The sequence below is a fragment of the Oryctolagus cuniculus genome, chromosome 4, assembly GCF_964237555.1.
Source record: "Oryctolagus cuniculus chromosome 4, mOryCun1.1, whole genome shotgun sequence".
Lineage (NCBI taxonomy): Eukaryota > Metazoa > Chordata > Mammalia > Lagomorpha > Leporidae > Oryctolagus > Oryctolagus cuniculus.
In genome coordinates this window covers 129,896,512-129,924,511 of record NC_091435.1, presented here as the reverse complement: position 1 = coordinate 129,924,511, position 28,000 = coordinate 129,896,512, and the positions used below count along the sequence as shown (strand labels likewise).

General features: G+C 41.9%; 1 protein-coding gene across 1 annotated transcript; it reads right to left on the bottom strand.

The window, feature by feature from the left end:
• Positions 1–1,819: 1,819 nt before the first annotated feature.
• IGSF10 (immunoglobulin superfamily member 10) lies at positions 1,820–28,000 on the bottom strand. Its single transcript, XM_002716279.5, has 7 exons — positions 27,428–28,000; positions 25,736–25,930; positions 24,382–24,511; positions 20,949–21,339; positions 11,627–15,937; positions 10,307–11,204; positions 1,820–4,231 (listed from the first exon to the last, which is right to left on the bottom strand). Exons 2-7 carry the CDS (start codon positions 25,927–25,929, stop codon positions 2,323–2,325), a joined length of 7,833 nt encoding a protein of 2,610 aa, XP_002716325.2. The 5' UTR covers position 25,930; positions 27,428–28,000; the 3' UTR covers positions 1,820–2,322.

Below are 28,000 nucleotides of genomic sequence, written 5' to 3'. Positions count from 1 at the left end.
TGAGTTACTTATTGCAAAGTTTGACTCATGCAAATGACCTCAAATACATGTCAGCTTACTTTGCTGTGGCAACATCCATGTGAAACTGCTTTGTACACTGTGAAGAGATTTCCCTCCAGCCTGCTCATTTTGTGTTGACTCTGGGCTGGCAAAGACTTTGCCAAAACATTAAAGACCATTCTTTTCACTAAATTAACGTCCTATCTGCTTTCAGAAGATGTATCTTTATGTTTCAACAGGTTTTGTACATCAGGTTTGTTTGTTTGTTTGATCTCTTGAAAATCACACTTAGAAGTCAAGAAGTTATTTTTCTTCAAAGTAATATATCCATATAATGACTGCATTGACAAAACATCCGAAATGTGAATGATGTGCCTAGTGAGTGAGCTGTGTCCTTCCTTTTTATTGTTTTATTTTAAGACTTACTGGTGTTGAAAATGTGAGTTTTCAGCTTGAACCATTTTTTTGTAGCTCAGACAGCAGTCATACTGTTGTTTCATGAGGGAGTGTTATCATTGCAGAACATTGGTATGCACTTTATATTTTACAGAAGTTAAATTCTTAATCACTTTGCACATAAAAGCTGTGGGGTAGACTTTTGTTGTGTTCTTTTCAGGTGAGGAAGTTGAGTCATTGCGAGGCCCTAGATTCCCAAGTTTCAGTGGATCGTTGAGGAAGAACCTAAAAGTTGTTTTCCCCCTATGCATTAAAGAGAAAGTAACTGGAAATTTTAATTGAAATTCTCTCCCACTTAATGCTCTTTCTGAGCAGCTTTTCTTTTCTAGAAAATGAATTTATATTAAGATGGTCAGGACAGAAAGCCCTTGGCAGAATTTGTGTGGCGAAGAAATTTTCTTGACACTAGACGGAGACCGCAGCTCCTGTTACGGACAGACCCTTGAAGTCTCACGGAGTTGGGAATACTAGCTCAATTCTTGTACATAAGAAGCTCTGAGGTGTACCTGTTTACATTATAGGGTTGCATCTGTCATCTGTACACCCTTCTTGGCCCACAAAGGTAGGAAGGTCACTTTAGAGTAGCCTTTGACCTCTTCCAGCCACAGGGTGTTAGCAGAGTTTAGTAGCAATCATGTCACCGCTTAGGTGAGGCCAGCTGAAAGCTGGGGTGATGGAAACAAGGCAGCTCTCCTCTGTGTCTCAAATGATAGGCACGGGCTTACAAAGCTCTTGACTTTGTGGACCTAGGTAGCTGAACGATACCTATGGAATTCTTTTTCATTTTTCAAGTTTCTATAATTTTTTAAATAGGCAAATGTTTTTGGTAGATGGAGAAATTACACTAGAAAATCCCAGGCTCTAGAATTAGGAGAGAGGAATCATATGGTGTCCCACAAATTATTTCAGGTTGATTAAGCATGTAATACAAAGACTTTCAGTGAATTGCAAAACATGTTGTGTGGGGTTGATCAGATTTTAAATACAGTGAAACTTCATTATATATAACAGATCTAGACTCCCCTTTTCTTGTTGCATAAATTATTTAATGAAATAAAATGCTTATAAAGCAATGATTCCTCCTTGGAAAATTTTCTTATGAACGCCTCCAAACCAGGGGTGCCTGAGCTAGATTTTAAAGCTATAAAGGAGTTTCATTGTATTTTTAAACCTTTTTAATGGTGTATTTGGATAATGACATAATCGACCCCTTTTCCACCTTTTATGATGTGCAGGTGTTAAGTTGCTTTTTACATGTGGAAAAGTTAGCCTGCATTTGTTTTTAAATGCAGCTATTAAAGCATTTTTGTATTCTCCATCAATGAAAATTTTCAGTGTGAACAAATGACGAGTCATAAACCAATTGAGTGCTTATTTTCTGTAGATCTTAGCAATATTTATAAACCAACCACAAAAAGTTTATACATCAAGATGGTAAATTTCCATAAAGACTGCAAGTTAATCTTTTCCCACTGTCGCTGTTCCGAGTGCAATGCTTGTGACATTGATAGAATATGGACACTAGGCAACTGGTAGAAGAAAAACAAATCCATTCTGATTGAAAAAATTCAGGTACATTAGCCATTTGTTGTTTTATGGTGGACAGTTTCCTCTTAATGTTTATTGTTATTTGTTGGCAAAATAAAAGTGCCTTAAGTTAAAAGTTTGTTTTGAGATCCATTAAAGAAATCAGTATCAGTTCATAATGCAATGATTTACAAGTCTTTTTTTTTTGCATGTCCATTGTAAATTTAATACTGTAAATGTATTCAAATCCATTTACATGCCTATGGCTGCCTTTGATTAAAACTTCTTCCAAAAAATAAACTCTGTCCAGATGTTGACTTTGTTCAGTTTTACTTCCTATCATATGACTCGAATGTAAGTTGTTGCAGAATCACTCCCGAGTGCATTCCTTGCCGTGCATTTGTATATCCCAGAATCTGAGGTTTGGGGGTTCTGAATGACAAGGGTACCCTGTGGGTAAAGCACCTCACGTCTATATGTCCGTCCTTCACTGCCTGTCGAGAGCAGGGAGTGGTCAGGCATCTCCCATGTGACCTGTGGCTTGGGGACTCCCAGGGCCACACAGTGGAGCTGGAAGGCGGCTCCTGTCCTTGTGAGGATGCTCCTGGGTGGGCGACTTGTAATTCGGGGAGGGTAGGCTATAATCATGACTGGCACTGTGATCAGTGCATGCCCGGCACTGTTTTGAGCCTTACAAACATAGTTTCCTCTGTCATAAGCTGTTGCTGCTTTGATAACTAAGGTGCCATTTTCATGCAATATGTATTTCCCATTAATTTGAGGCCTATCTAGTACATAACCACTGGGTAAGGTCCATTTGATATTTGGCTTAGGGACTCCGTCAGACATACAGTGTAGTGACACAGATTCTCCACTGACACTTTTAACCATTCCAAGGGCATACGTAAGAATAACTGGCTTCTGGCCAATTTCTAATATAATCAATTTCTCAATGTATCCGACTTTATTTCTGGCAGCACACCGGTATTTTCCTGCATCGTTCCGAGTCGTTCTATGAATGATGAAAGAACCATTGCTTGCTATCAGATACTGAGAATTGCGTGGCCCATTGGAAAACTGTGTGCCATTTGGTAGGATCCAGATTATTTCAGGTGGGGGGTTCCCATCCACAGAGCAATTTAATGCTGTGGCCTTTCCAAGCTGGCCAACTATCCTTTCATTGAACGGATTTCTGAACGTCGGTCTTCGCAGCATTTCCAGGACTTCGAGCTGTACCACCAACACGCTCTCTCCGCCCTCATTCCGAGCCACGCAGGTAAAATCCGCGGCATCGGAAGGCCTCACGTTCCTGATTTCCAAGGTTCCATTTTTATGGACTGTGACCCTTCCTCCATCGTGCGGGGCTGTGAGGAAAATGTTGTCTGGCATAATCCACATGACTTGAGGAGGGGGGGTCCCTTCGGCTTTGCAGTCCAGGTGCTTCTTGGAGTGTCTCACAGCCGTGACTCTAAGGACCGTTTTGTTTGTATACAGGCCGTTGATTAACGGAGGCTGAGCGACAACATCCAGTTTGTGCATTTTGCTGTCATCCCCCCTGGGATTTCGGGCCACGCACACGTACTTTCCAGAGTCAAGCGGTTGTACTTTGTGGATGGACAGAGACCCGTTGGTGTGATATGTGTACCTACCGTAGGAGAATGAGATCATGTCATTGGATGGCAGAAACCAAAATATCTTTGGTTTGGGCTCCCCGATGACCTCACAGTCAAGGACGGCTGTGTCTCCGGCTTTGACTCTTGTGCTGGCCTTGTAACCCTGCCTTATCCGTGGGGCTGCTGTGATCACTGTGAGGTGAACCCTCATCTCGTCTTTCCCCAGAGTGTTCTGTGCATAGCAGGTGTAATCTCCTTCTTCTGCGATCCCAACCTTGTTGAAGTACAAGGTTCCGTTGTGGAAAAGGGTGTACCTCTTGGTCCTGCGGCTGCTGTCATCTGCTTGCATTGCGTTGTTGATCATTGTTCCATCAGGCAGGCTCCAGGAGATCTCGGGCACTGGGGAGCCAGAAGCTTTGCAGTCAACTTGGAAATCCTTGCCATAGGGGACTTGCTTCCTGAAATGCTGCTTGTGGTCAATTTTGGCAGGTGTCAGCGTTAGGCTGACATGCATCAAGATCAGATCATCTCCCAGTTTGTTTCTTGCCACACACAAGTAGTCTCCGCCATCTTTTTCTGTAACTGACTGAATGAACAGGGATCCATTTGGGTACACGTGGATTCGGCTGCCCATTCTAAGGAGAAAAAAGGTTGACATCAGTGTGTGTCGGCCATTAGAAATGGTCTTTACATGGGCTTAGCGGCCCTCCATGGCTTTATCAAGGCATGATTAACAACAGTGAATATATTTGAGGTGGTCAGTGTGCTGTTTTGATTTATGTAGACTTTTTGAAATGATCGACACAGTCAAGCCAAATAGCATATCCACCTTTCAACCTTTGCTTGCGAGTTACAGGGAATTTGCTCTGTCTTGTGAGACATCTGCAGAAACATGAAGTCACTTTACTGCATATATATCATTTAATGCAAACAAGCAGTATGTCTGTGGTGGACTTCAATCTGCTTTACACAGATTGTTTTTTTTCAAACTTTTAATGTTAAGGAGAATGCTACAAACCCTGGATTCCCAAACAAGACTTCCTTGAACATGTTACATATCAAAACTTGTAAGTCCACAAAAATGATCATTCTGTGATAGATTAGTAAAGGAAAAAACTTTCATACAAATTTGCTTGCTCAGAAAATATATGGAAAATAGGGTGACTAAGGGGTACAAGTGTGCAGTTGTGTGGGGAGAACAACTTCTAATGTATAGCACGGTTAAATATGTATTTCAAAATAGCTAACAAGGTTTTGAATGTTCCCAAAGCAATGAGATGGATATGCTAATTAACTTGTTGTCATCGTTGGGTGTGTGGGTGTGTGTATGTGTGTAAGGTACAGTATACCCCACAAACATGTACAATTGTGTCATTTAACAATTTAAACAGGAGTGGGCATTTGGAATGCCTGCATCCCATACTGCAGTGCCTGGTGTTGGAGTCCCAAAGTCTGCTCTCCAGCTTCCTGCTGTTGTACATTTGGGGAAGCAGCAGGTGATGGTTCAAGTACTTGGGCCCCTGACACGGATGCAGGAGACCTCTATTGGCTTCATGTTCCTGATTTTGGCCTGGCTGTGCCCAGGTTGTTGTGAGAATTTGAGGGAGTAAATTAGTGTGTGGGATATCTTTCTTTTTTGTCTCCCTGCCTTTTAAATATATATTTCATTTTTATTTTTTAGAATTTACTTATTTGAAGACGGGAGAGAGGGTAAAGGGGAGAGATCTCTTCCATTTGTTGGTACATTCTCCAAAAGGCCTCAGTGGCAAGGCTTGGACCAGGTCAAAGCCAGGACACGGGAGCTCCTTCAGGTGTCTCCCACATGGATGGCTGGGGCCCAAGTATTTCTGCTGCCTTCCCATGCAGATTAGCAGGGAGCTGGATTGGAAGCAGAACAGCTGGGACTAGAACCTGAAAGGTGTTTCAGTTTGAGTACCTCTAATCCCAAATCAGAAGTGCTCTAAAACTGAGCATAATATTGCTGCTGAAAACATTTCCGATTTTGAATTTTCAGAGTAGGAGTGCTCAACCAAATATACCAACATTCCAAAATCCAATCAAATGCAAAATAGGAAACCCTTCTGATCTCAGACATTTCAGATAATGGATATCTAATCAGTAACAATAGTCATTGAATAATTTGGCTAGAACATGACTTATACTTGACCATAAAGAGAGAGAATGGCAATGTTAGACTCAATAGAAGCTGACTGCTTTGTGGGCAGCTGCAAAGTGATTTCCTAAGGTTGAATTGCAAGCACACTATACATCCTGCTATTACCATTTTGAACCACCAGATGGCAGATATTTCCTGGTAAAAATTTTTTCAGAAAGCACTGGCTACTGAAGTAGTGCTAAAAGTGTGATCAGAATGCTGAGAGCTGAAAATCGGTGTATGTTGTTCTTATGTTTTAGCAACATGAAGTAAGTAGGTGATAGAATTTTGGAGGAAGGGACTCTTTCACAGTATAACTGCTGTCCAGACAGCCTCATTTATAATCTGCAGCAAACATACCATAAAATATTGTAGAGAAATGTTTAACAGGTGCGTGTGTCTGCCTTTTTTTTTTTTTTTTTTCATTTTTCAGGCATTGAAGGCATTTCCTTGGCATATAAACAAAGGTAAAGTCACGGAAGCACTTCATAAAGGGGATGGAAACTGGCAGTTGCTTTGACCTGATTTTTTAAATATTGGAGCAGTTTTCCCACCTTATATAAGTACAAGTGAAAAATTAGTATTTAGAGAAATTTAATAACTTGCCTTAAATTCACAGGGCTGATTCCTAAGCCTCTGAGTTTGTTTAGCAACCACGTTACCTGCTATTACTCTTTCCTAATGCATGCTAATTTGGCTGCACATTAAAATAAGTTGTGTAGTTTAAAATAAAACTCATGCTGGGATTCCACCTCCAGAATTTTTGTGTGTGTGTGTGTGGAAAATTTGGCTAGGGACCAGGACTCACACTCTCCGGGGCCGGCGCTGTGGCACAGCAGGTTAACGCCCTGGCTTGAAGCGCCAGCATCTCATGTGGGTGCTGATTCGAGTCCTAGCTGCTCCACTTCAGATCCTGCTCTCTGCTATGGCCTGGGAAAGCAGTGGAAGATGGCCCAGGTCCTTGGGCCCCTGTGGGAGACCCGGAAGAAGTTCCTGATTCCTGGCTTTGGATTGCCACAGCTCTGGCCGTTGCGGCCAATTGGGGAGTGAACCATCGGATGGAAGATCTCTCTCTCGCTCTCTCTGCTTCTCCTTCTCTCTCAAATAAATAAATAAATAAATAAATCTTTTTTAAAAAAAACTTTCCTGCAGGACTGTCACATGCAACTAAATCTCAGTGCCATTGTTCTCAATGCAGCTCCTCCGTTACCTGCATCAGAATCAGGTAGTACTGAATTTATAGTTCATAATTCTTGGCTTCACTTTCCAGAGGTTGAGTCAATAGATTAGGACTGAGATTTAGAAACCCGTTCCTTAACAGAGTTCCCAGGTAACTGATGAGCAGTTGAGACCAGACTCACATTCTAGTGCACACCAAGATGACTTGGGTAAGTGAGAATCATCCCCATGTACTGTGGAATTTTTTAAAAGTATTTCAGAAACTAGCAGTGGCCTTCAGTATGAATGAAATGCATAAATAACTAGAAGGCAAAAACATGAGAGACACTGATACTGTAAGATATTTGGTTGCTTGTCAAAAATAAGACTTTCTGATTCAACAGGATCACGGGCAATGTTGATGCTACTTGTGGAGGAAATACTTCCTGAGAACCCTGACATCGAGTTATAGCCCACTACAGTCCTATGCAACTGGAGGTTGCAATGTATTAGAATTTTAGCTCATTCTTTCTACAAATTGAAATTTCCAAGAGAGTGACTATACTTTTGAAAGAAGTTTCGCTTAGTTTTCCCTAAGTAAAAGAAAATTCTTTACAAAAATTAAAATAGAGAAAAGTACTTGCAGCCATCCAAAGCCCTATTCTTGGGCCTCACATCTGAGAGGACTACACAGTCTTCATGGAAAACAAGTAGTTTTTACTGCAGGGCTGGTATCGTGGCGTGGTAGGTTAAGCTGCTGCCTGTGATGGCAGCATCCCATATCAGAGGCTGGTTTGAGTCTCACCTGCTCTGCTTCCTGTCTAGCTTCCTGCTAATGTGCCTGGAAAGGCAGAAGATGGCCCAAGTGCTTGGACTTCCACCACCCATGTGGCAGACAGGTTGGAGTTCCAGGCTCCTAGCCCTGACCATTGTGGCCATTTGGAGAGTAAGCCAATGGATGGAAGACATCTTTGTCTATCTGTGGCTCCCTTTCTCTCTCTCTTCCCTCTGTCAAACAAATAAATAAATCTCCAAAGACAGGTAATGCGAATTTTCCATGAGCTTTTTTGAAGCACCCTCATGATTCACCCATTAAACTTGTCTTCACGTGCAGATTCTGACCCAGGAGTTCTCAAGGACTGACACTTTGCACCTGGAAGCTCCCAGGTCAGGGAGAACAGGATTCTAGATGAGAGAGAGCAGCTTTGCACTGAAAGCCAGGTAATGGCCAAAGTAGTGGAGCAGAGCAGCATGGCGCTGAATGCAGGACCAGAAGAAACTTGAGAAAGGTTTTGATGATTCGCGTGACAAACGGACTTTGGTTATTTGGGGCATGGTGGGATGGACTTACAATTCAAACTTTAAAAGTAAGGAAGTAGGAATATTAAGTGTTTGGAAATAAAAGGGACTTTTTCCTTTCTATTGACAATCTAAAAAGGATTAAGTGAAAATTATTGTTTTTTAGTAGGTTGGCTACAAAAAAGTTACTGAAGCTTTCCATTCACAACTATGTTACATTTCATGGTAAAAATACAGTACCTGCACCTCTGGTGGGTGCACTATAGTATTTGGGACCTTATGCAGTCTCTCTGTCTCTTCCATAGTAGGACCTTATTTTTCTTTTTAAAATTTAATAGTCTGTGTTCCATAAGGATTTTCCAAAGACAAAATAGAAACAGCCTAATTTCTTTGTGATTTAATTTTCAGAAATTTTCTGAAATATTTGATCAGGACTTATTCTAAGATGTTAATAATACATTTTAGAATGCTTTGTAGAATTCCTCTACACTGACTTTTTTAGACATAGTGTTTCATACTATCTGATAAAATATTTCCATGTTCAAAAATAGACTTTACGACACCCAGTAAATGTTTTGGTCTTGGCTTCACAAGCTAAATTTTGAATTCTATCTGTTATTTCCATTGCAAATGTGATGTTTCCAACACTGCTAGTACATGTTTCAGATTGGGTAATTCCCTAGTATAATGAGTGGTCTCTTGGTAAATAAGAATTCCACAGTACATGGGCATGATTTATTATAAATGCATTAATTTCAATAACTAGAACTGGCCTTCATCATTAATGAAATGCTTACAATAACTCGAAGGCAAAAAAAAAAAATACGGTGCTGATATTGTGAAATTAAATGCTCAAAGTCTTGAAAATATTTGATGCCATGAGTAAATGTATAGTAGATCTAACAAAGATCTGGTTTCTGAAGTTTATGTTGCATAGCTCAACATTTTAGAATTTTAAATTGAATTTCAGTGTAACATTTGGCCAGGTAGTTTTGTTGACATTTGAAAAACTTGGTTCTTAGAAATTGACATTTACTTTTAAGTTAAAAAAAAATCACAAGTTAAATTCATTAATATATTCATATTAATTCATGCAAGTAGTTTTTGGGTTCCTGCACCCACATGGGAGACCAGGAAGAAGCACTTGGCTCCTGGCTTCGGATTGGCACAGCACCAACCATAGCAGCCATTTGTGGGGTGTACCAACAGAAGGAAGACCTTTCTCTCTGTCTCTCTCACTGTCTATAATTCTATCAAATAAAAAAAAGACCTCACTGTTGTAACTTTCTTTTTTTTTTTTTTTTTTTTTTTTTTTTTTTGACAGGCAGAGTGGACAGTGAGAGAGAGAGACAGAGAGAGAAAGGTCTTCCCTTGCCGTTGGTTCACCCTCCAATGGCCGCCGCTGCAGCCGGCGCACCGCGCTGATCCGATGGCAGGAGCCAGGAGCCAGGTGCTTTTCCTGGTCTCCCATGGGGTGCAGGGCCCAAGCACCTGGGCCATCCTCCACTGCACTCCCTGGCCATAGCAGAGAGCTGGCCTGGAAGAGGGGCAACCGGGACAGAATCCGGCGCCCTGACCGGGACTAGAACCCGGTGTGCCGGCGCCGCAAGGTGGAGGATTAACCTATTGAGCCACGGCGCCGGCCTGTTGTAACTTTCATAAAGTGCTTTACAGTGTTAGAAAAGAGGAAATTAAATTTCAGTGTTATTAAAGTTTAAAATACGGGAGACCCTAAGAGTGATACAATGGATTGCGTCCCTCCAGAACCTTGACTGCATTGCAAGGATTTTCTTTTTGATATAGAAATTATGAATATATTTACATGGTTATTTTAGTGTCACAAGTGTGAAGCAAATTAGATTTATATTCTTTTAACTATAGACTCAGGAGGCTGCCCCCTTGAGTGCAGTGTGTGAGTAGACTGGTTTTTACATGCAAATGATCTGATAAGGAGTAGGTTTCTTTAGAGAAGATTGCTTTTATGTAGAGTCCCCGTGCTCCCTAAACTGCTAGCCTTGCTCTATCACTTTTCCTATTTCATAACTCGTACAGTTAAATATATACAGTGGATAATTCCAACTCAACAGTGCGGGTTTACCTGTGCCACTGGTCGACAACAGCCTTGGATGGTAACCTCCAAATTATTTTGGGTCTGGGTTCTCCTGTGGCTGAGCAGTTCAGTAGCAATTTGTCCCCAAAATTCACCTGGGTCCATTTCTGGGATGCAACTTCTATCCTGGGGATGGTGTCTCGCTCTTCCACTGTAAGTATAACCACTCTCCTCTCTGAGCCAGTGGAACTGGTAGCAATACATTCGTACATGCCCTTGTCTGAAGAGCCTATGTTTCTTATATGCAGAGTCCCATTTGAATATAAGAACCATTTGGAATTAGTAAAGTGCAATGGTTTCACTGTAGTACCATCAGAGAGGACCCAGTGGACACTGGGCTGAGGGGTTCCTTTGGCGGTGCAGGGCAGTTTCAAACTTTCACCCCAAGCCCCTGCAATGACTTGCCTCTTTTGTTCTAGAATCACAGGTGGGGCTGCAATGACTTGCATCTTTACCAGTAGTGAATCCTGGCCAACTGCATTGCTGGCTATGCATTGGTAAAAGCCACGATCATAAACGCTGACACTGTGGATGACCAGTGTTCCATCAGGTGTCACTAAGGCCTGTCTGTTTCCCTCAGATTCTGAGACTACTGTTTGGTTTGCAAGTATCCAGGAAATCGTAGGGCTTGGCCTGCCTTCCGCTCTGCATTTCAGTTCCACGGTGCTTCCAGAATGAAGTGTGATCTCTTTGGTGCGTTTCTCCAGGATCCTGGGGGCATAGGAGACTACGGACAAAGTGACATGAAGGTGGTCTGTCCCAAGCGGATTGGATGCTGAGCACAGGTACTGTCCACGGTCCTGAATGTCCACCCTCTGGATGAACAGGGTGCCATTGGGTAGCACCTGGAACCTGCTGTTCTGTTTTATTTTAGAAAGTTCAAGTCCTGGTAAGAAAAGATTTATAACCATAGGTCATCAAAGTTTAAATAGAAAACATACTGTTATCTTTTTGTTAGGCTATTGAGCATAATGCATTTACATTAAAATTAGGCCACCTAGTAGTCATATTTCTAAAATTATTCTTGGATTTTCTTTATACACAAAACTTAAAAGCCAGTGGTTCAACACAATGACCTCCTTTTTCAAATCATATTTATCTGTTTTCAAAGAACTTCAAGATCTACTCTTAATTAAGGTGTTTTTAAAAGTATGCAAATATCAAATGAGAATATTAACAGTGTCTTACTTTGGAAAAAATATTGAAACTAGTGTTGATTCCTCAGATGTGCACCCTGGAAACCTAACACCATCTTTTGCTAGTTTTGCAATTAAAGAAGATGAAGTATAAAGACATAGTTTCAAGTACCTGAAGAGACTCTGGTCCAGTGGATGGTGGGAAGGGGGTTCCCACTAGCTTCACAGGGAAGAAAGGCATCTGAGTTAGCTGAAACTGTAAAACTTGCAGCTTTCCCTCCAACTATTCTGGGCTTTTCAAATACATTCCTAGACAGAGAGTCAGAGGGAAGGAGTTTAGAAGTTGTTAGTTTTTGAATGGGTTTCATATCAAAGCCAGTTTTCTTTGCATTCTTCTGTCTATCCCAACTGGAAGTATGAGGGGTGGACTGTGGCAAGCCTAGAGTGGGAAGCATGCTTAATGAAGGAATTTTGCTGCCTTCAACAATTTCTGGCAAGGGAGAGGTAGTCCATTTTGAATTCTGTGGTGTCACTGTTACTAGTGCTGGCATAGGAGTAGTATTTAACAGATTAGAGTAGGTAAAGTGAGTGGTTCCAATTGCAAACTTGGCTTTTGCAGGAGCCTCAAGAGATGAGGTAACCTCTGCAGCTAATTGCTGTCGATTGGTATTGTGCTGTGTGGATTCATGAGGCTTGATCACTGCATTCATCGACGTCTCAGAAATGGGAACTGCCGCTTTGTCAGTAACTGTACTTTGCATAAAGGCAGAGGAGGTGGGACTTGGCATTACAGTAGCACTGCTGCTCTGGAATGGTGGCACAGTTGAGTGTTTCGTGATTGTTTTCCTAGTTGTGGTAATCTTGTGTGATTTACTGGACAGAGTTGTTTCAGAAGCAATTGTGCCCCTCAAAGTCTGAGGACTCTCTAGGGGGACTTCTTCAATTACATCTGTCAGATTAAGAGTTCTTGAAGGAAGACCAGTTGTACTTGAAATTCCCTTGGTGTTTTCTAGAGAAGAGTGAGTGGAAGCAGAGACACTGGGTTTGATTAAAATCTTGGCTGTGTTTAGAGCAAGAGGTGTCAGATCAGTGGATGTCGTGAAGCCAGAACTCTGGCCTGGAGAGATGTTTGGGTCTTTCCTATTCTGAGGCCCCTTTTTCCTTTTTAATTTTTGTACCCTTGGTCCGACTGTTTGGGTTTTATACATCATTACAGGTGCAGGGGCAGTAGTCAGAGGTGCCAGTGTGTCCATTTTTACAGGTTGGAAGCTCGCTGTACTTGAGGCTATGCTTGTGGTGCTAGGAGGCATAGAGTAAAAAGCTGGGAAGGGCAGCTCCTTCACTGTAGGGAGACTTTGGGGACTGTGTGTTTCCATGGTTTGGTAGTGAGTTGTGGGCAGTGTTACAGATGGAATTTGTATGAGACTTGTTGAGAGTGTTGTGAAGTAGGAGGGGGCAATTGGATCCGTGGGTAAAGCAGGAGATGTTTTAGGAAGCATCATGACCGTGTTTTCAAAACCGTGTTTATGCAGATTCCTTAATCTCTCTTTTTGGTTATGGTTATTTACAAAGGTGTGATGCCAGGGAAATTTCCTTCTTGATAATCTTGTAATGGCCATAGTAGTAGGCATCGATGGCTTGGTGATGGATTCTGAAGGTGGCAATAGAATCACTGAATCTCTTTTAGCTTCACCGATGTTAGACACACCAGAGTCACTCACATCTGTTTTAAAACTTTTTTCCATAGATAAAGATGTTGGGGTATAAGTCGGGCCTGTATCAGTTGGAGTCACCTGGGTATTTTCAGCACTGAAGTATTTTATGCTGGGTGCTGTTTTCTCATTACCTACATGTAGTGTGTTCTCAGATAGTAATGATGAGTTCTGGACAAGAGTTGTAGATTCTCCTGATGTGGCTCTGGCAATGTCCGCTTTGGGGAGGGTGCTAGGAGAACTTAAAAGAGATAATACTGTTGGAGTAGTAGTAGGGCTCCTTCTGGGAGGACAGGAGGGACACACCACATTGAACTCTGGGGCCAAAAATGCAGTAGTGTTTTCTTCAGAATAACCTCTGGATGTTGGCCTGCCGTATCTATGCCGCCGGAGCACTGGAGTCCTATATGGACTGATAACTCGCCCCCTGACCCAAATTTTCCTCCGTCTTCCAAAGCGTCTGGTCGGAGGAATGTTAGTTGTACTATTTCTAGGACTCTGAAACTGAGAATGAGCAGCAGTGTACGGATCTGAAGGGAGCTTGGAAGTGCTAAGCTGTTGAGTAGGGTGAAGGTAGAACACATCGGTGCTAGACTCACCGATGCCCATCATCGATGTCTGCTGACCCCTTGTGGCAGTTTCTGGTGCTAAGAATAGGTCTGCTTTGTCATTAGTACTAGCATGCATTTTGATGTGGGTGTCTTTGATCACAGTTCTTACTGTTACTGGGATTGTGCTTTGGAAATGTTCTTTTATTCCAATCTGATCAGTATCATGAACTTTGCTTGTTCCAGGTAGCAGTGAAAAAATAATGGATGAATTTTGGTTGTTTGCACCTTTCATTGCACTTGATGTAGTTGGGCTTATATTCTTTGATCGTGCTGTGGTTTTAACAGCATTAGATAGTCTGAAATCCATTGGTTTTACAGATGGTAGTACTTGTGGACTTGGAACTGGTGAGACTTCCGTGCCAGAAGGCATACTTGTCACGGAGCTAGGAGACACTGTTCTGGAGTCAGCAGTCACCATCCTGGCTGGAGCAGTGGAAGCTTTGGCTGCCAAGACCTTAAGTTCCTCCTCTGGAGGGAGCCTGCCTGAAGAGTCGTCTTCCTCGCCAGGTACTTTCAAGAACTGGGTGACAGCTGGGGGTGGCCTTACTGTAGTCATTTCTCTTCGTTCTGGCACAGCATTCTTTTTCACTTTCTCCATGAGTGCTGCCCAGCGTTGTGGGTCAATTCTCTGAGCAGAGGGAGGGAAGTGCCTCCTGTGTTCCCTGAACCGGCGGCGTGTGGAATCTCCGTGCCACCGCTGTGTTAACTCCCGATTGTTGTGTCTTTTCCTTGCACTTGAGAATTGTTTTCCAACCCCGGGCCTCTCTGGAGCAGATGTAGGGAGCTGCCTAGCTGGAGACTCCTGAGGATGGGCAATGGGATTGGACTCATCATGTCCTGATCCATCTGCTTCCACATCATGTTCCACTCGCCTTTGTCCTTTTACTTTGACTGAAACTTGAAAAATCAAAAAATCGACCCCAGATGGGTTGGCAGCTATACAACGATAGTGGCCTTGGTCTTTTTGGCTGACCTGTACTATTCTTAGTGTATCATTATTAAGAATTTGCTTTTCTTTTGAGGACTCAGAGAGCACAGTGTTTCCTGGAAGAATCCAGCTAGTAGAGGCATCTGGGCTACCATTAGAAACGCATGGAAGATCTAGTGATTCACCACTGAAAACTGTGTGATGAACGCCATCTCCATGATAAGCTTCTGCAGAGGTGTCTACCACGGTTATCCTGTAGGTAAGAATATCTGCATCACCGTAATTAGTGCTTATGCAGTGGTATAGGCCTGTGTCAGAAGTGTCGGCCATCTGGAGCTCCAGTTTTCCATTTTTGTCTATGAGGATTCGTCCATCCTCACTAACATAAGGAGCTCTCACTTTACTCCCATCAGCCAGAAGCCACTCCAAATGTGGGGTGGGATCTCCTTGGCCTGGGCAATGCAGGTCAATGGTCCCACCCACCAAAACAGTGTGTTCCAGCTTAGTATTGTTATCCCTTGAAATCATGGTCCATTTGTGTTTCACTGGCCTCATCTCTGCCCTGGGTACAGTGACTTGGGCATCACTCGAGTACTGGATCTGTAAGGTACTGAGTGTGGTGGCAATCCTGTTCAGTTGCAAGGAAATTCGGTCTTGCATTAACCAAGAGGGCTCTGCACTGAGGTCAACCTCTATGTTGGTAAAAATGTCTTCAGGTTTAGGAGCCATCTGTTTATATTTGTAGCAGAGCTGTGGTGTTTCCCTGAGTACGTGGCTCCTTTCAAGAACTAGAGGAGAATCACTGTATAAAGCCAGAAGTTGCCACACTGGCTGAATGTGACTGTGATCGAGGTTGCACACCAGAGATGCTGAAAAGGATATATTTAGTCTGATGCGGTCATTGTCTTTTGTGACTGCAATGGGTGATGTCCTTGTGGGCTTTTGGATACTGCAGCCCATGTTAGCTTCATTTCCAGACTGGTCTGTCATATTCAAAGCCAGGGAGCCAAAAGGTGCCATGAAATCGTGGGGAGAGATGGAGGCAGGAGGGCTGTCTTCCGGAATAGTTTGGCTCTTTGATTTCAGGAATGGGTCAATAGTTGGCTTGGCACACAGGAAAGCTGCTGCTGGGACCACAGCAAAGGGCTTGCCTTTAGAGGTCCTGGGGTTAGTGCACAGGGGACACTGCTGTGCACTGGAAGGACTTCTGTCTTTTTTGCATTTTATTACATCTAGGAAAGATCACAATTGAATCATTATGAATTAACATTTGAAGTTTTTAAAGAAATAGTTTGTTAGAATTAAAGATTAAAATTTCTAAGTTGTTTATAATCGACAGATGGCCATGTTCTTTGTCTTTGAATTGATTTCTGAAAAAAAGTCCACATGTCCTGCTACAACATAAAATGCATAGGCATGGGACTGCATTTTTCTTTTTCAGGGCTTTATCGCTCACACGTAGAAAATGCCTGATATGTATTTGATACTCAGTAAACATTAGTTGAGTCAGTCAGTCCATATTTAGGGACATGAAATCCCATGCTTAGGTTTTTCATTTATTAATAGCATTTTAGTTCCACTTCTTCACTCATCATCCTTTATATGGTAACCTATTTAATAAACAGTCATTTATCAGCTCTTGCATAGACTTGAAACCCAAGTTTCTTTCCATGGTCCCAAAGAACACTGACTGATACACAACATACTATGGACTGGTCCAGGAATCAGATGGATGCAGGAGAAAATGAAACAGGTAGAAGAATTAGTAGGATGTGAGGACTGATTGACACGGAAGGTGACTGAAAGAAGACTCAGGTTTGTGACTTTGGTTACTGCAAGACTAGGTTAAATTGGGAGGGGACACAAATCTTGGATCAGCCCATTAAAAATCTGATACTCTGATGATGCCAGAAGTTTATAAATCTTCTAGCATTGGGATTAGCCTTTGTACTTTTCAGGTATTGGATACCTCATACTTGGGTATTTAAAAATACTGCTTTGATGAGCCTACTTTAAATGACTGGTCACAAGTGTACTTCATAAGAAGTACAGAGTTTTCCCTTGAACAAGATTTCATGCCCTTCCATATAGTAGCTTCCCCCTCATGCAATGGACATAGCACACAAGAGAAGCACTGTACTTCCTACAAGATCTAATAGGCCAGAGCAGTTAGACACTCAAATCACCTCCTTACACATGCACATTTTCTCTCACAAGCTTCAGAAAATCACTCTGACCAAGGACTTCAAACCCGTCAGTGGTTTGAGCTCCCCACTCCCTTATCTTTGGTTTTAGTTACCAAGGTTAACTGTGCTCAAAATTTTTTAAGTGGCAAATTCAAATTGTGCACCATTCTGTGTAGTGTGATGCAATCTCATGCCCTCCACCTCACCTGCAGTATGAATCTTCCCTTTGTCCACATAATTACTCATGTTGTGTACCCTACCTGCCAATTAGTGACTATTGTGGTATCACAGTGCTGTGTTCAGGGACTTAATGACAAAGAGTAGTTGTATTCAGGGACTTAATGACAAAGAGTAGTTGTAAAGTGTTGCCTTTACTTGAAAAGGTGAAAGGAAAAAAAAAAAAGCCACACGCTGAGGTTGCAAAATCTGGAGTAAGAATGATTTTTCTATCCTTAAAGTTGTGTCAGTGTTGCCATTGTACCTTTAGCGACAAAATCACAGGTACAGAGTTAAGATGGAAAAGATAAAACTGTATACGTGTTTGGAACTCTCTATGGTTTTAAGCTTCTGCCAGCGTCTTGGAATGTAACTCTGCAGTTAAGGGTGAACAGCTGTACTTCAGTGTGACAGATGATGTCACAGGTATTTGGCCACTCAGCATTCTTCAGCAGATTTTATGGTCTTAACTCATTCAAAGCTGCAAAGCTTTGTGCCATCATAAGCAGCTCCTTTCAATCTCCCACTTACCAACAAGCTATACCTACTATCAAAGCACCCTGGCTCAACCCCTACCAAACCAGAAAGCCTAGCAGACTTCTGGCTTCATTATATCTCACATCACTGTATGCTTATTATTGCTTACACCTGAGCCAATGTTAGCAGGCCTTTGACATCCATTATTAAATCTGATCATATCACCCCCATTCATAGCAGTCTCATAAAATGCCTTCCAGTCTTAAACCACGGAATGCCCTGTGCATCTCTGGCCTATCTAACATGCCTTCTCCCATTAATGCATCACCACTTACTACTCCAGGATCCAATCTGAACAACTCTTGGAGACTCTCTGCTTCACTCTCTCCTATCTTACCTCCCCTTGCCTTTCTCTAGTTGGCGGTCTCCCACCAGACCAGAAGCTCTGTTCTTGTCTAGCCATATGTTCTCAGCTCTGAGCAAGGGATGCTTAGGAAGGAACGAGGAGAAGACTGGGCAGCCTGTTGTTTTGTTTTGTTTTGTTTTTAAAGATGTTAGAGTCACAGAGAGGGAGAAACAGGTCTTCAGTCCACTGGTTCACTGCTCAGATGGCTGCGACAGCTGGAGTTTGGCCAAGTTGAAGATAAGAGCCAGGAGTTTTCTCTAGGCCTTCCACATGGGTGGTTTTACCTGCTACTCCGCAACACTAGCCCCTATATTTAAATTGAAATCTCTCAAAATTGAAGATGTTTTATAGTAGCAGTTGGCAGTCTTAATACAACTGTCATTGCCTGTATATACCTTCAAATATTGTCCCAGCTGTTTAATTTTCAATTGTGTCATATGCATTGTTGATATTACATATATTAAGTTTCCTACTTTCATTAAGATTACACTCTGGAATGAAAATAAGATTGTTGTATATTTGGAAATAATGTAAATAACATAAGGACATAAACTTAATATTGGTACAACAAATGTTCGTCATACAAATGGCCATAAATTCATATTTTATAGAAAAGTAATAACTAGAGCTTTGTAGAACCAAAGAGTGAAAGATACCCCCAAATATATGAAGGAGTGTGACATCTGACCCTGAAATATGTGCAAAAGGATTGCTTAGTACATGCCTAGTGAGGCAACTGTTGGTGCGAGAAGCTGTCAGTCTCCTAGAATAGATAAAAAACATTTCACAGCATAAGAGACTGATGTGATTGATTCATGGGTCTTATAGGATTATCCTGTGCATCTCAGTCAAAGCAATACTTATTTAGACTCAACTAAATGGCATGTGTGCATATGTAGGTGCAAAAAATATATACAAGGCATCTTCAACAAGTTCATGGAAATGCCTATTATGGAAAAAATATGCATGGACTTCAAAGTTGTTGCACCAAAATAAAATTTTTAGAAAATGTTCTTGAGGCCGGCACCTCGGCTCACTAGGCTAATCCTCCACCTTGCGGCGCTGGCACACCGGGTTCTAGTCCCGGTTGGGGCGCCGGATTCTGTCCCGGTTGCCCCTCTTCCAGGCCAGCTCTCTGCTGTGGCCAGGGAGTGCAGTGGAGGATGGCCCAGGTGCTTGGGCCCTGCGCCCCATGGGAGACCAGGATAAGTACCTGGCTCCTGCCATCAGATCAGTGCAGTGCGCCGGCTGCAGCGCGCTGGCCGCGGCGGCCATTGGAGGGTGAACCAACGGCAAAGGGAAGACCTTTCTCTCTGTCTCTCTCTCTCACTGTCCACTCTGCCTGTCAAAAAAAAAAATTAAAAAAAATGTTCTTGAGGGCCGGCACTGCAGCTCGCTAGGCTAATCCTCCGCCTGCGCGCTGGCATCCCATATGGGTGCCGGGTTCTAGTCCCAGTTGCTCCTCTTCCAGTCCAGCTCTCTGCTGTGGCCTGGGAGGGCAGTGGAGGATGGCCCAAGTGCTTGGGCCCTTGCACCCACATGGGAGACCAGGAAGAAGCACCTGGCTTCGGATTGGCACAGCGCTGGCCGTAGCGGCCATTTGGGGAGTGAACCAACGGAAGGAAGACCTTTCTCTCTGTCTCTCTCTCTGTCTATAACTCTACCTGTGAAATAAAAAAGATGTTCTTGGAAAAGGTAAGTTTATTTTTTGCTTATCTGAAATAGACAGATCTCCTGTTCACTAGTTAAATCCCCATATATCCACAACAGCCAGGGTTGAGCCATGCTGAGGCCAAGAGCCAGGAATACAATCACTTGAGCCATTACCTCCGGCCTCCCAGGGCGCACATTAGCAGGAAGTTAGAATATGGTGGATGTGAGACTTGATCTTAGGCCATCTCAAGCTGGCGTTTAGCCACTGCCTCCAATGCCCATCACTCCAGGAACTTTTTGAAGTACCCTCATATGAAGAAAAGTTTGGGATGTCGTAAGACCACCAATATCTAGGAGCAGGTGTTTATCCTAGTGGTTAAGACAGCTGCATCCCACATTGGAGTACTTGGGTTCTATTCTTGGCTCTAGTTCTTGGCTCTAGCCTCCTGCCAATGCAGACCTCTGGAGGCAGCAGTGATGGTTTAAATAATTGAGTTGCTGCCACCAAAGTAGGAGGAGTAGATTGAATTCCCAGCTCCTGGCCTTGGTCCCAGCCCAGCTGTAGATGCTGTGAGCATTTGGGAAGTGAAGCAGTGGAAATAAAGTCTCTGTTTCTGTGCCTTTCAAATACATAAAATAAAACAATGACCATATGTATCTAGTGGCTGGAATGGTGGGCTCAATTATATTATATCAAAATGACTATATAATAAACACTGAGTTCAACAACAACAAAACTTGAGTACTTACTGTGCTCCAGACATATGCTAGGGATAAATTAGACCTAGGAAAGGCAACAGACATCTAATATATTGAATATAATAAAATGTTGTCCATTTGAGAATAGAAGTGCAAGCAAATCGCAAACTGATGGAATGTATATTCTGATGTGGCTGAGGTAGGTGGGGGACAAGCAGTGGTAAAACAGTGGTGAATTAGCCTGTGGTGTGTCTGGGATGGGAAAGGATCTAATAGTTGAAGAGCTAGGAAAGGAGGATGAGCCAAGACCACAGAAGGAGGACCTGGTATGTGGGCTGAGGAGCCCCAGCTTTATTCTCTAAGCCAAGGGTTTGCCAACTCAAACTCAGGGGCCAGCGTGTGAAAGAGTTGCAGCCTCGTGGACCACAGGTCTCTAAAGTAACTACTTCACTCTGCCACAGTAGCAAGAACACAGCCAGCAAAAATATACAAGGATTCCTTATTACTGAGACTTCATCTTCTCTCCAGCTAAACCACTTTGGCCTTCCCACTTACAGTAGAAACATTCTATTTAATTAGGACAAATAATTAAGCAAATACAGATACCTGGCTTCTCCTGTATCCAGTCAGACAACCATTTTAAGTGGCAGTCACAGGTCCATGGATTCCCATGCAGATATAGGCTTTCCAGGTCTGGCATAGAGGAGACCATCTCATGGGGGAGGGAGGTCAGGAAGTTATCAGACAAGTAGAGGTACTTGATGAAAGACACTTTAAATACCCGGAGGTAGTGCATAGAGACAAACGTATCTGGATGAAGCTTGGTGAGCCGATTTCCTTCCAAGTGGACAAGGCGGAGCGAGGTGAGTCCAACAAACACCTCTGGGTTTATAAACTCAATATTGTTGTGGTCCATATGCAACCGTGTCAAGCTCCTGAGGCCATAAAAAGTATCTTTCTGAAGTTTTTGGACTTTGTTATAGCTCATTTTTAAGACCTGAGAGTAAAAAGATGAACACATTTGTTTCATCAGAGATTTTCACAAAAGGAAAAAGTATCTCAAGCTGTGATTAATCCAATGCAATGTCTATGTCTTGTTGGGATCCTTACTCTAGCAAATTAAATGTGACAAAAATGTAGAAATTCAAACCTTCATGAACACTTGCTGGTATTAAGAAACTGTTGCTAAAAATTACAATGATAGTGTAGTTATTTTTTAAAAATCCCTTAACTTTGAGATACACATTGAAGTACATACAGGTAAAACATAAACTTGGGTTTCAGAACAATTCAGAGTGGAGAATGGAGGTGCAGGTGAGACATCTGTTCTATGTTGAGAACTACTGAAATTGGGTGATGATATACTGGGGTTCACCATACCGTAGTCCTCCCTTTCCACAGAGGATATCTAGGATCTGAAGTGGAAGCCTGGATACTACTGAGCCTTAAACAATAAGTTTATCTTGGTACAAAAATTTTGAAATTCTGCATCGTGTTTTCATCATTTTTCATGATATGCATTGCTACAAACTTTCTGAAGATTCCTTGTACCTGTGGATTTCAAACTTCTTGCACCAAAATAAATATCTTGTAACTTCATTTCCATGAAGTTTTTAATGTTCTCTCCTACATACATACCTACTTTAGGTATAGTTCAATTTATAAACTAGGCACTAACATTAACAATAGAAAAATATAATAAACATTATGAATGAACATAATGATGTGGTTTCTCAAACTAATTTACTGCAGTATGCTATATTTTCAAATCTTGACTGCAGTTACCTGAAACTGTGGAAAGCAACAGTTTATTCTAATTTTATATAAGACAGAAAACTTTCATAATGTTTTAAACAGTGTATTGTGGTATTTCAAGTAGACTTAAGATTTCTTGAACCTGAATTTTTCATTAAATAATATGTCTTCAAAAATTCATGGAAAATGCATATTATGGAAGAAGTGTGGATTTTAAAATTTTTACACCAAAATAAACTTACTTTTAATTCCATTTCCACTTTTGGAAGCACCCTCATATGATGGTTTTAGTTTTTTCCTTTATAATAGCTTTATTGAGATATAATTCATATAGTATAAAATTAACCTTTATAATGTACATAGTTCATTGGTATTTAGTATGTTCTTGGAGTTATACAACTGTATCCACTAAGTTTATAAAATTTTTATCATCCCAAATAAAAAGTGACGGCTATTAACACTCTTTTCCTCCTACCTCCTAGCCTTGGGCAACCACTAACTTATATTTTGTTTCTATGGATTTGCTGATTCTGATCATTTTGTACAAATGGAATCATATCATATGTGACCTTTTGTGTCTGGCTTCTTTCACTGATTGAATGTTTTCAAGACCCATTCTTCAGGTCTTGCATATGTCAGCCCTTCCTGTCTTTTTTCTTACTGAGTAGTAGTCCATTAAATGTACCACATTTGGTTTATTCATTCCTGAGCTGATGGACATTTGGGGTTATTATGAATAATATGATTAATTTATTTTGAGTTGAAATTCAAATAATTTTGACTATTTTATTCCAAACCCTTTAAACATACGTTTTCTGCCAAAAATAGAAATGCTATTAAAGATAATGATTTCTCATTATATTTTCCTGTTTTTGTCTAAGGTATCACCTGTGTCAAAGATGATTTTCTGGAATGCCAAATTCCCTAATAAACAAAGAAATATTGGCAACATACTGTATTGCATGGGGAATTTTGTGACATTGCTTTCTGATTTAAAATCAGAAATGGTTGTAGTTGTCCTGAATTGTAGTTTTACTTATTTTTCTTTTTAATTTAATAGACACCATGTATTATGGTTTAGCTTCTGGAAAGCTTCAAGTCCTATTTAGTAGCAGACATAACTATCTCTACATATATACTTGTCTGTAGTTGCTTTACTACATCACTTTTACTTTCTCACTTATCTTTCTAATAATTCTTACAATAATGTATGCATTTGTGGGAGTCCATACAACATAAATTTTTGAACAAGTGATTGAAATAAATAAGTAAAGCTAACCACTGTTGGTGGGAATGCAAACTGGTAAAGCCACTATGGAAGTCAGTCTGGAGATTCCTCAGAAACCTGAAGATAACCCTACCGTTCGACCCAGCCATCCCACTCCTTGGAATTTACCCAAAGGAAATTAAATTGGCAAACAAAAAAGCGGTCTGCACCTTAATGTTTATTGCAGCTCAATTCACAATAGCTAAGACATGGAATCAACCCAAATGCCCATCAACAGTAGAATGGATAAAGAAATTATGGGAGATGTACTCTATAGAATACTAGACAGCAGTAAAAAACAATGAAATCTGGTCATTTGCAACAAAATGGAGGAATCTGGAACACATCATGCTGAGTGAAATAAGCCAGTCCCAAAGGGACAAATATCATATGTTGTCCCTGATCGTTGAAAACTAACCAACCACAAAAAAGGAAACCTGTTGAAATCTTTAATATATACTAAATTGATCTTCTGTATATAAAGATAATTGAAAATGAATCTTGATGAAGAATGGGATGGAGAGGGAGCAGGAGATGGGAGGGTTGTGGGTGGGAGGGAAGTTATGGGGGGGTGGTAATCCAAAAGCTGTACTTTGGAAATTTATATTTGTTAAATAACAGTTTAAAAAAATAAGTAAAGCTAAAAGTAGATCAATTTATAGAAAGCTAACATGTCTAACAGGGCCATTATTTTTTAGTGTCCACATTGTATTTCCTGATAAAAGTCTGCTTCTAGTCATATTTAGGATTAAAAAGGTTTAGTCATCCCTGAGTTTTGATTTTTTTCTTCCTATGAGCCTGAGGTCTGAGAAAACTTGTCTCCCAATTTTCTTTTCCTCAATTCCACACACGGCTGCATTAAAAAGCATTCACTTAATTGACTTAATTGACTTTCTCCCTTGCTGTGTTTCTAAATAAAGAATGTCTATTTTGGGTTCTGCAGGAATGGGCATCCTTTCAAGATAGTCACAGGCCCCCGTCACCCCTTAAATCCCCCCTTCTCCCTCCGGAGCTCACCTGCAAGGCCTGCAAATCTGAGAAGGTCTTATCAGCGATCGTGCGGATGCCATTGCTGTGCAGCATTAGCAACTCCAATTTGCTCAGGCCAGAAAAGTCGGCTTCCGTCAACCTAACTAAGCTGTTGTACCTGAAATAAAAATGTTATTCGAGGCATTAGATGAGCCGTCCACATGTCGCAGCAAAAGCACACACAAAGCCCAAGGCCTCTTTTGTTGTGCTCTGAGGAGATAATTAGATGCTTGAAATCCAACAGATGCCACAGAAGGTTCATCCCCTAAGCAACCCTTCCCGGGCCAGTTACAATGGCCCCTCCTCATTCCTGGAGCTTCTCACACTCCTCATTTTCCAGCCTTCATGTAGGTGCTGTTCCTTCCAGTTGCAATGCCCTTGACTCTACACTTTGCTGTGAACACTAAAACCCAGCTCCTCATTTTTTCGGGTGGGATCACTGCATCAGTAGAGGTTAAGAAACCTGGGCTCCACCCAGAGTCAATGTTTGGGCCTCTGGTTTAGGGGAGATGGGTAGTCATGAGACCCCAGGTGAAAATCAGCAAACCATGCCTCAGTTTCTTCATCCAAAAAACCATAGATAATAGAATCCACTCCTATGGAGTAATGAGAATTAAATGCATGAACACCAATAGAGTGTTCATCCTGATGCTAGCACACAGTGAGCACTCATGTTAGCTGCTGTTATTAGTGATCATCACCAGGGCACTTCACATATGCTCTAGAGCAGTTTTTATCAAATCGTATCGATTATGCATCTGTCTTCTCCCCTTCCACTATACTTGGGGCTTACAGAAGTGAATAATGGCTTTTGTTCATCGTTGCATCCCCAGTGCCAACCACTGTGCCCAGCACACGGTGGGTGCTCTATACTGTCAAAGCACACACTTCTGCATGAACCTTGAAAACACAGTCAGCTTTTGGCATATTTAATCAGGCCTGCATTTAGGCAACTTCAAACGAAAAGACACTAAGGGTCCTTATAAAAGGATAGTGGACTTTTCATATCCTTTATATACAGGCAACTTTAATTGCCCTGTTATCTCTTATGATAGAATCCTCATTATTGACAGAAGCCATATTTTTTAAGGGAAAAAAAAAGCCAGAATTAAGTTTCCCTCCAATGATAGGCTTTCCAATCTACCAAAAAGGCTTTCAAGTTCTGGAAGAAATTTCTCCCAGCCAAGGATTTCTGGGAATAACTTCCTTGTTGTCCTCAATAAACTACAATTTTCATGAACTCATTTCAGAAGAAAACCATTGTGAAATAATTGTGGTTCATATCTCAAAGTCATGGGTGCTTTCCCAATGTAAGAAGGGGATAAGCCAGGGACCCACACACCCGAAATTGATGCGCTCCACGTTGGGCGGGATGTTGTCCGGGATGAAAGCCAGGTACCGGAATGTGCAGTGCACTTCTGTAGGCACATAGCAGGCACAGCGGCGAGGACAGGCCCTGCCCCCAGGGGTGGCCACCAGGCAAATGACACCGAAGGAGACCAGCAAGCAGGTGACACCATTGCCTTTCACCTTCATCCTGAAAAATCACACCTCAGAGTTAGAAATACAGCCCAAGAAAAGTCCCAGGATGCCACATGGTCACTGTGGGAAGCTGGGAGATCTTGCAAGTGGCCAATTTCATTCATATCTTTTGTGGTAGAACATGCTCCTTACAAAACCATAATATATGTGCTGGCCTCACACTGAGCTTTCTAATCATGCGGGATTGCTCACTGTTGTGGAAATCTCTTCACGGTGTCTCACGTTTTAATGGAAAGCATCAATTCTTACTAATCAGGGATTCATTAAAGGGAAGCTGGAGACAATAATGACGTATTCTGACACCTGATACACATAATACAGCTTAGTGTCCTATTTGTACGTTAGTTCTTTCAGAGTAACTTTCAAAACACTGATTATAAAAGTAGTAACAAGTGCATTATAGCCTTGGAAACTAAATTAGAAAAAAAAAACTACTTGCAATCGCATGATTCAGACACAATAATTAACATTTTACTGTATGCTCTAGCCTTGAATGTGTAAACTTATGCACACAATATATGTGTATGTATATGCTTAGTTTTATAAAAACATGAGCTTAAATGTTTTATAAACATTTATAAATGATTTGATTTTTCATTTTCATTCAAAAACCTTAAGGACTGTAATAATGCTGTAGCAGGGTGAATCTATTTCTAACACGTCATCAAGTCCTTGCCAAAAAAGACACATTGGACACTTCACTGCCAAGTACAGACCACAAGCAACAGTCACTGACCAGCGGAGAGGCAGGGGACCCCGGATCTGTGCCACAGTGGCCACACTGCCCCCCCCCCCCCCCCCCGCCAGGCATGATGCTGTCTGCTTAGAAGATCCTTTTTTCTCGTTTCTTGGTCCCTCCTCCTGCTCATGTCTGCCAGGAGAGCGGGGGAAGCATAACCAAGTAAGCAATACACTCAGCTTGTTAGGAAAATGATATCTGTTCCCCACATGTGGGGCAAGCCCAGGGATGCAAACCCGATTTCCTGAAACTCAGAACATACAGGGCTTACAATAATACCTTCTTTATGCTTTTATAAGAAAAATGACCCACATCATTTATAAACCTCAACGTCCCTTGGAATACAAGTGTTTCTTTTGGATTCTACCAGCAACAATCCTTTAGTTGTAAACTATTAGGAGTAACACAGATGCTAAATTGTTGACCCGCGTGCATGCACACACACGGGGGAGAGAGGGAGGGGAAGAATGAAAGAGAGGAATTGCTATGAAAGTTTAGCCCAAATTATAGTTTATTGTAGGATAGATCACATGAGTTCTTTGGAAGCAGCACTTTCACCTTGTTATCATTAGATCATCTAAGAAACAGTAGGATGGCAGTACTTCTGGGTTCAACCAGAAAATAGAAGTTACTGGTATGCCCACATGAAAGTTATTTAATAGAGAATCCAAAGTATGAAGGAACATATGGATAGTGGATTCACACAAACTCAAAGGCAAAAAAATGCAATGATGAAACAGGAGCTGACAATACCTGAACTCTTCTCTCTCGGTCCTGAATCCTCTTGTGACATAGGGAGAGACAGAAAATCCTCCAAGGAATTGGAAAACTGTCCAAACCCGAGTGAGGCGAAGTTCGTTGTTCCCACAGTGAGCTAGTAGCTTAGTGTCTTGGCTTGCAGCTTAGGAGTGACGCTCTCCAGAGAGCCGGGGAGGCACTTCCACGGCTGCAGAGCGCGCTAGCCCACACCAATCCGGTCCAGAAACTTCCTGATGATTAACGAGGGCTGTGGCGATGGTGGTGTTACAGAAACGAAAGGCAGTTCCTTCCACTGCGGGCTTCAGTTCTCAGAGTCCTCACTTCAATGTACATCCATCACTCCGCTTTGCTCCCAGACTCCAGAAGTTTCTCCTCAGATTGTCTTTTGGACACATCTGTCACCTGTGGCCACAGGCAGGGTCTACGCCCCAGTGCTTACCTTTCATCCGCTTCCTTTTTTTCTGCCTGGCAACAATCAGTTGCTGAAGAAGCAACTTTCTCTGTTTGCTTTCGTCGCTCCTCCCCTTCCGAGCGCCCTCCCCTCACTCCCAACCACCCGGATCTGGA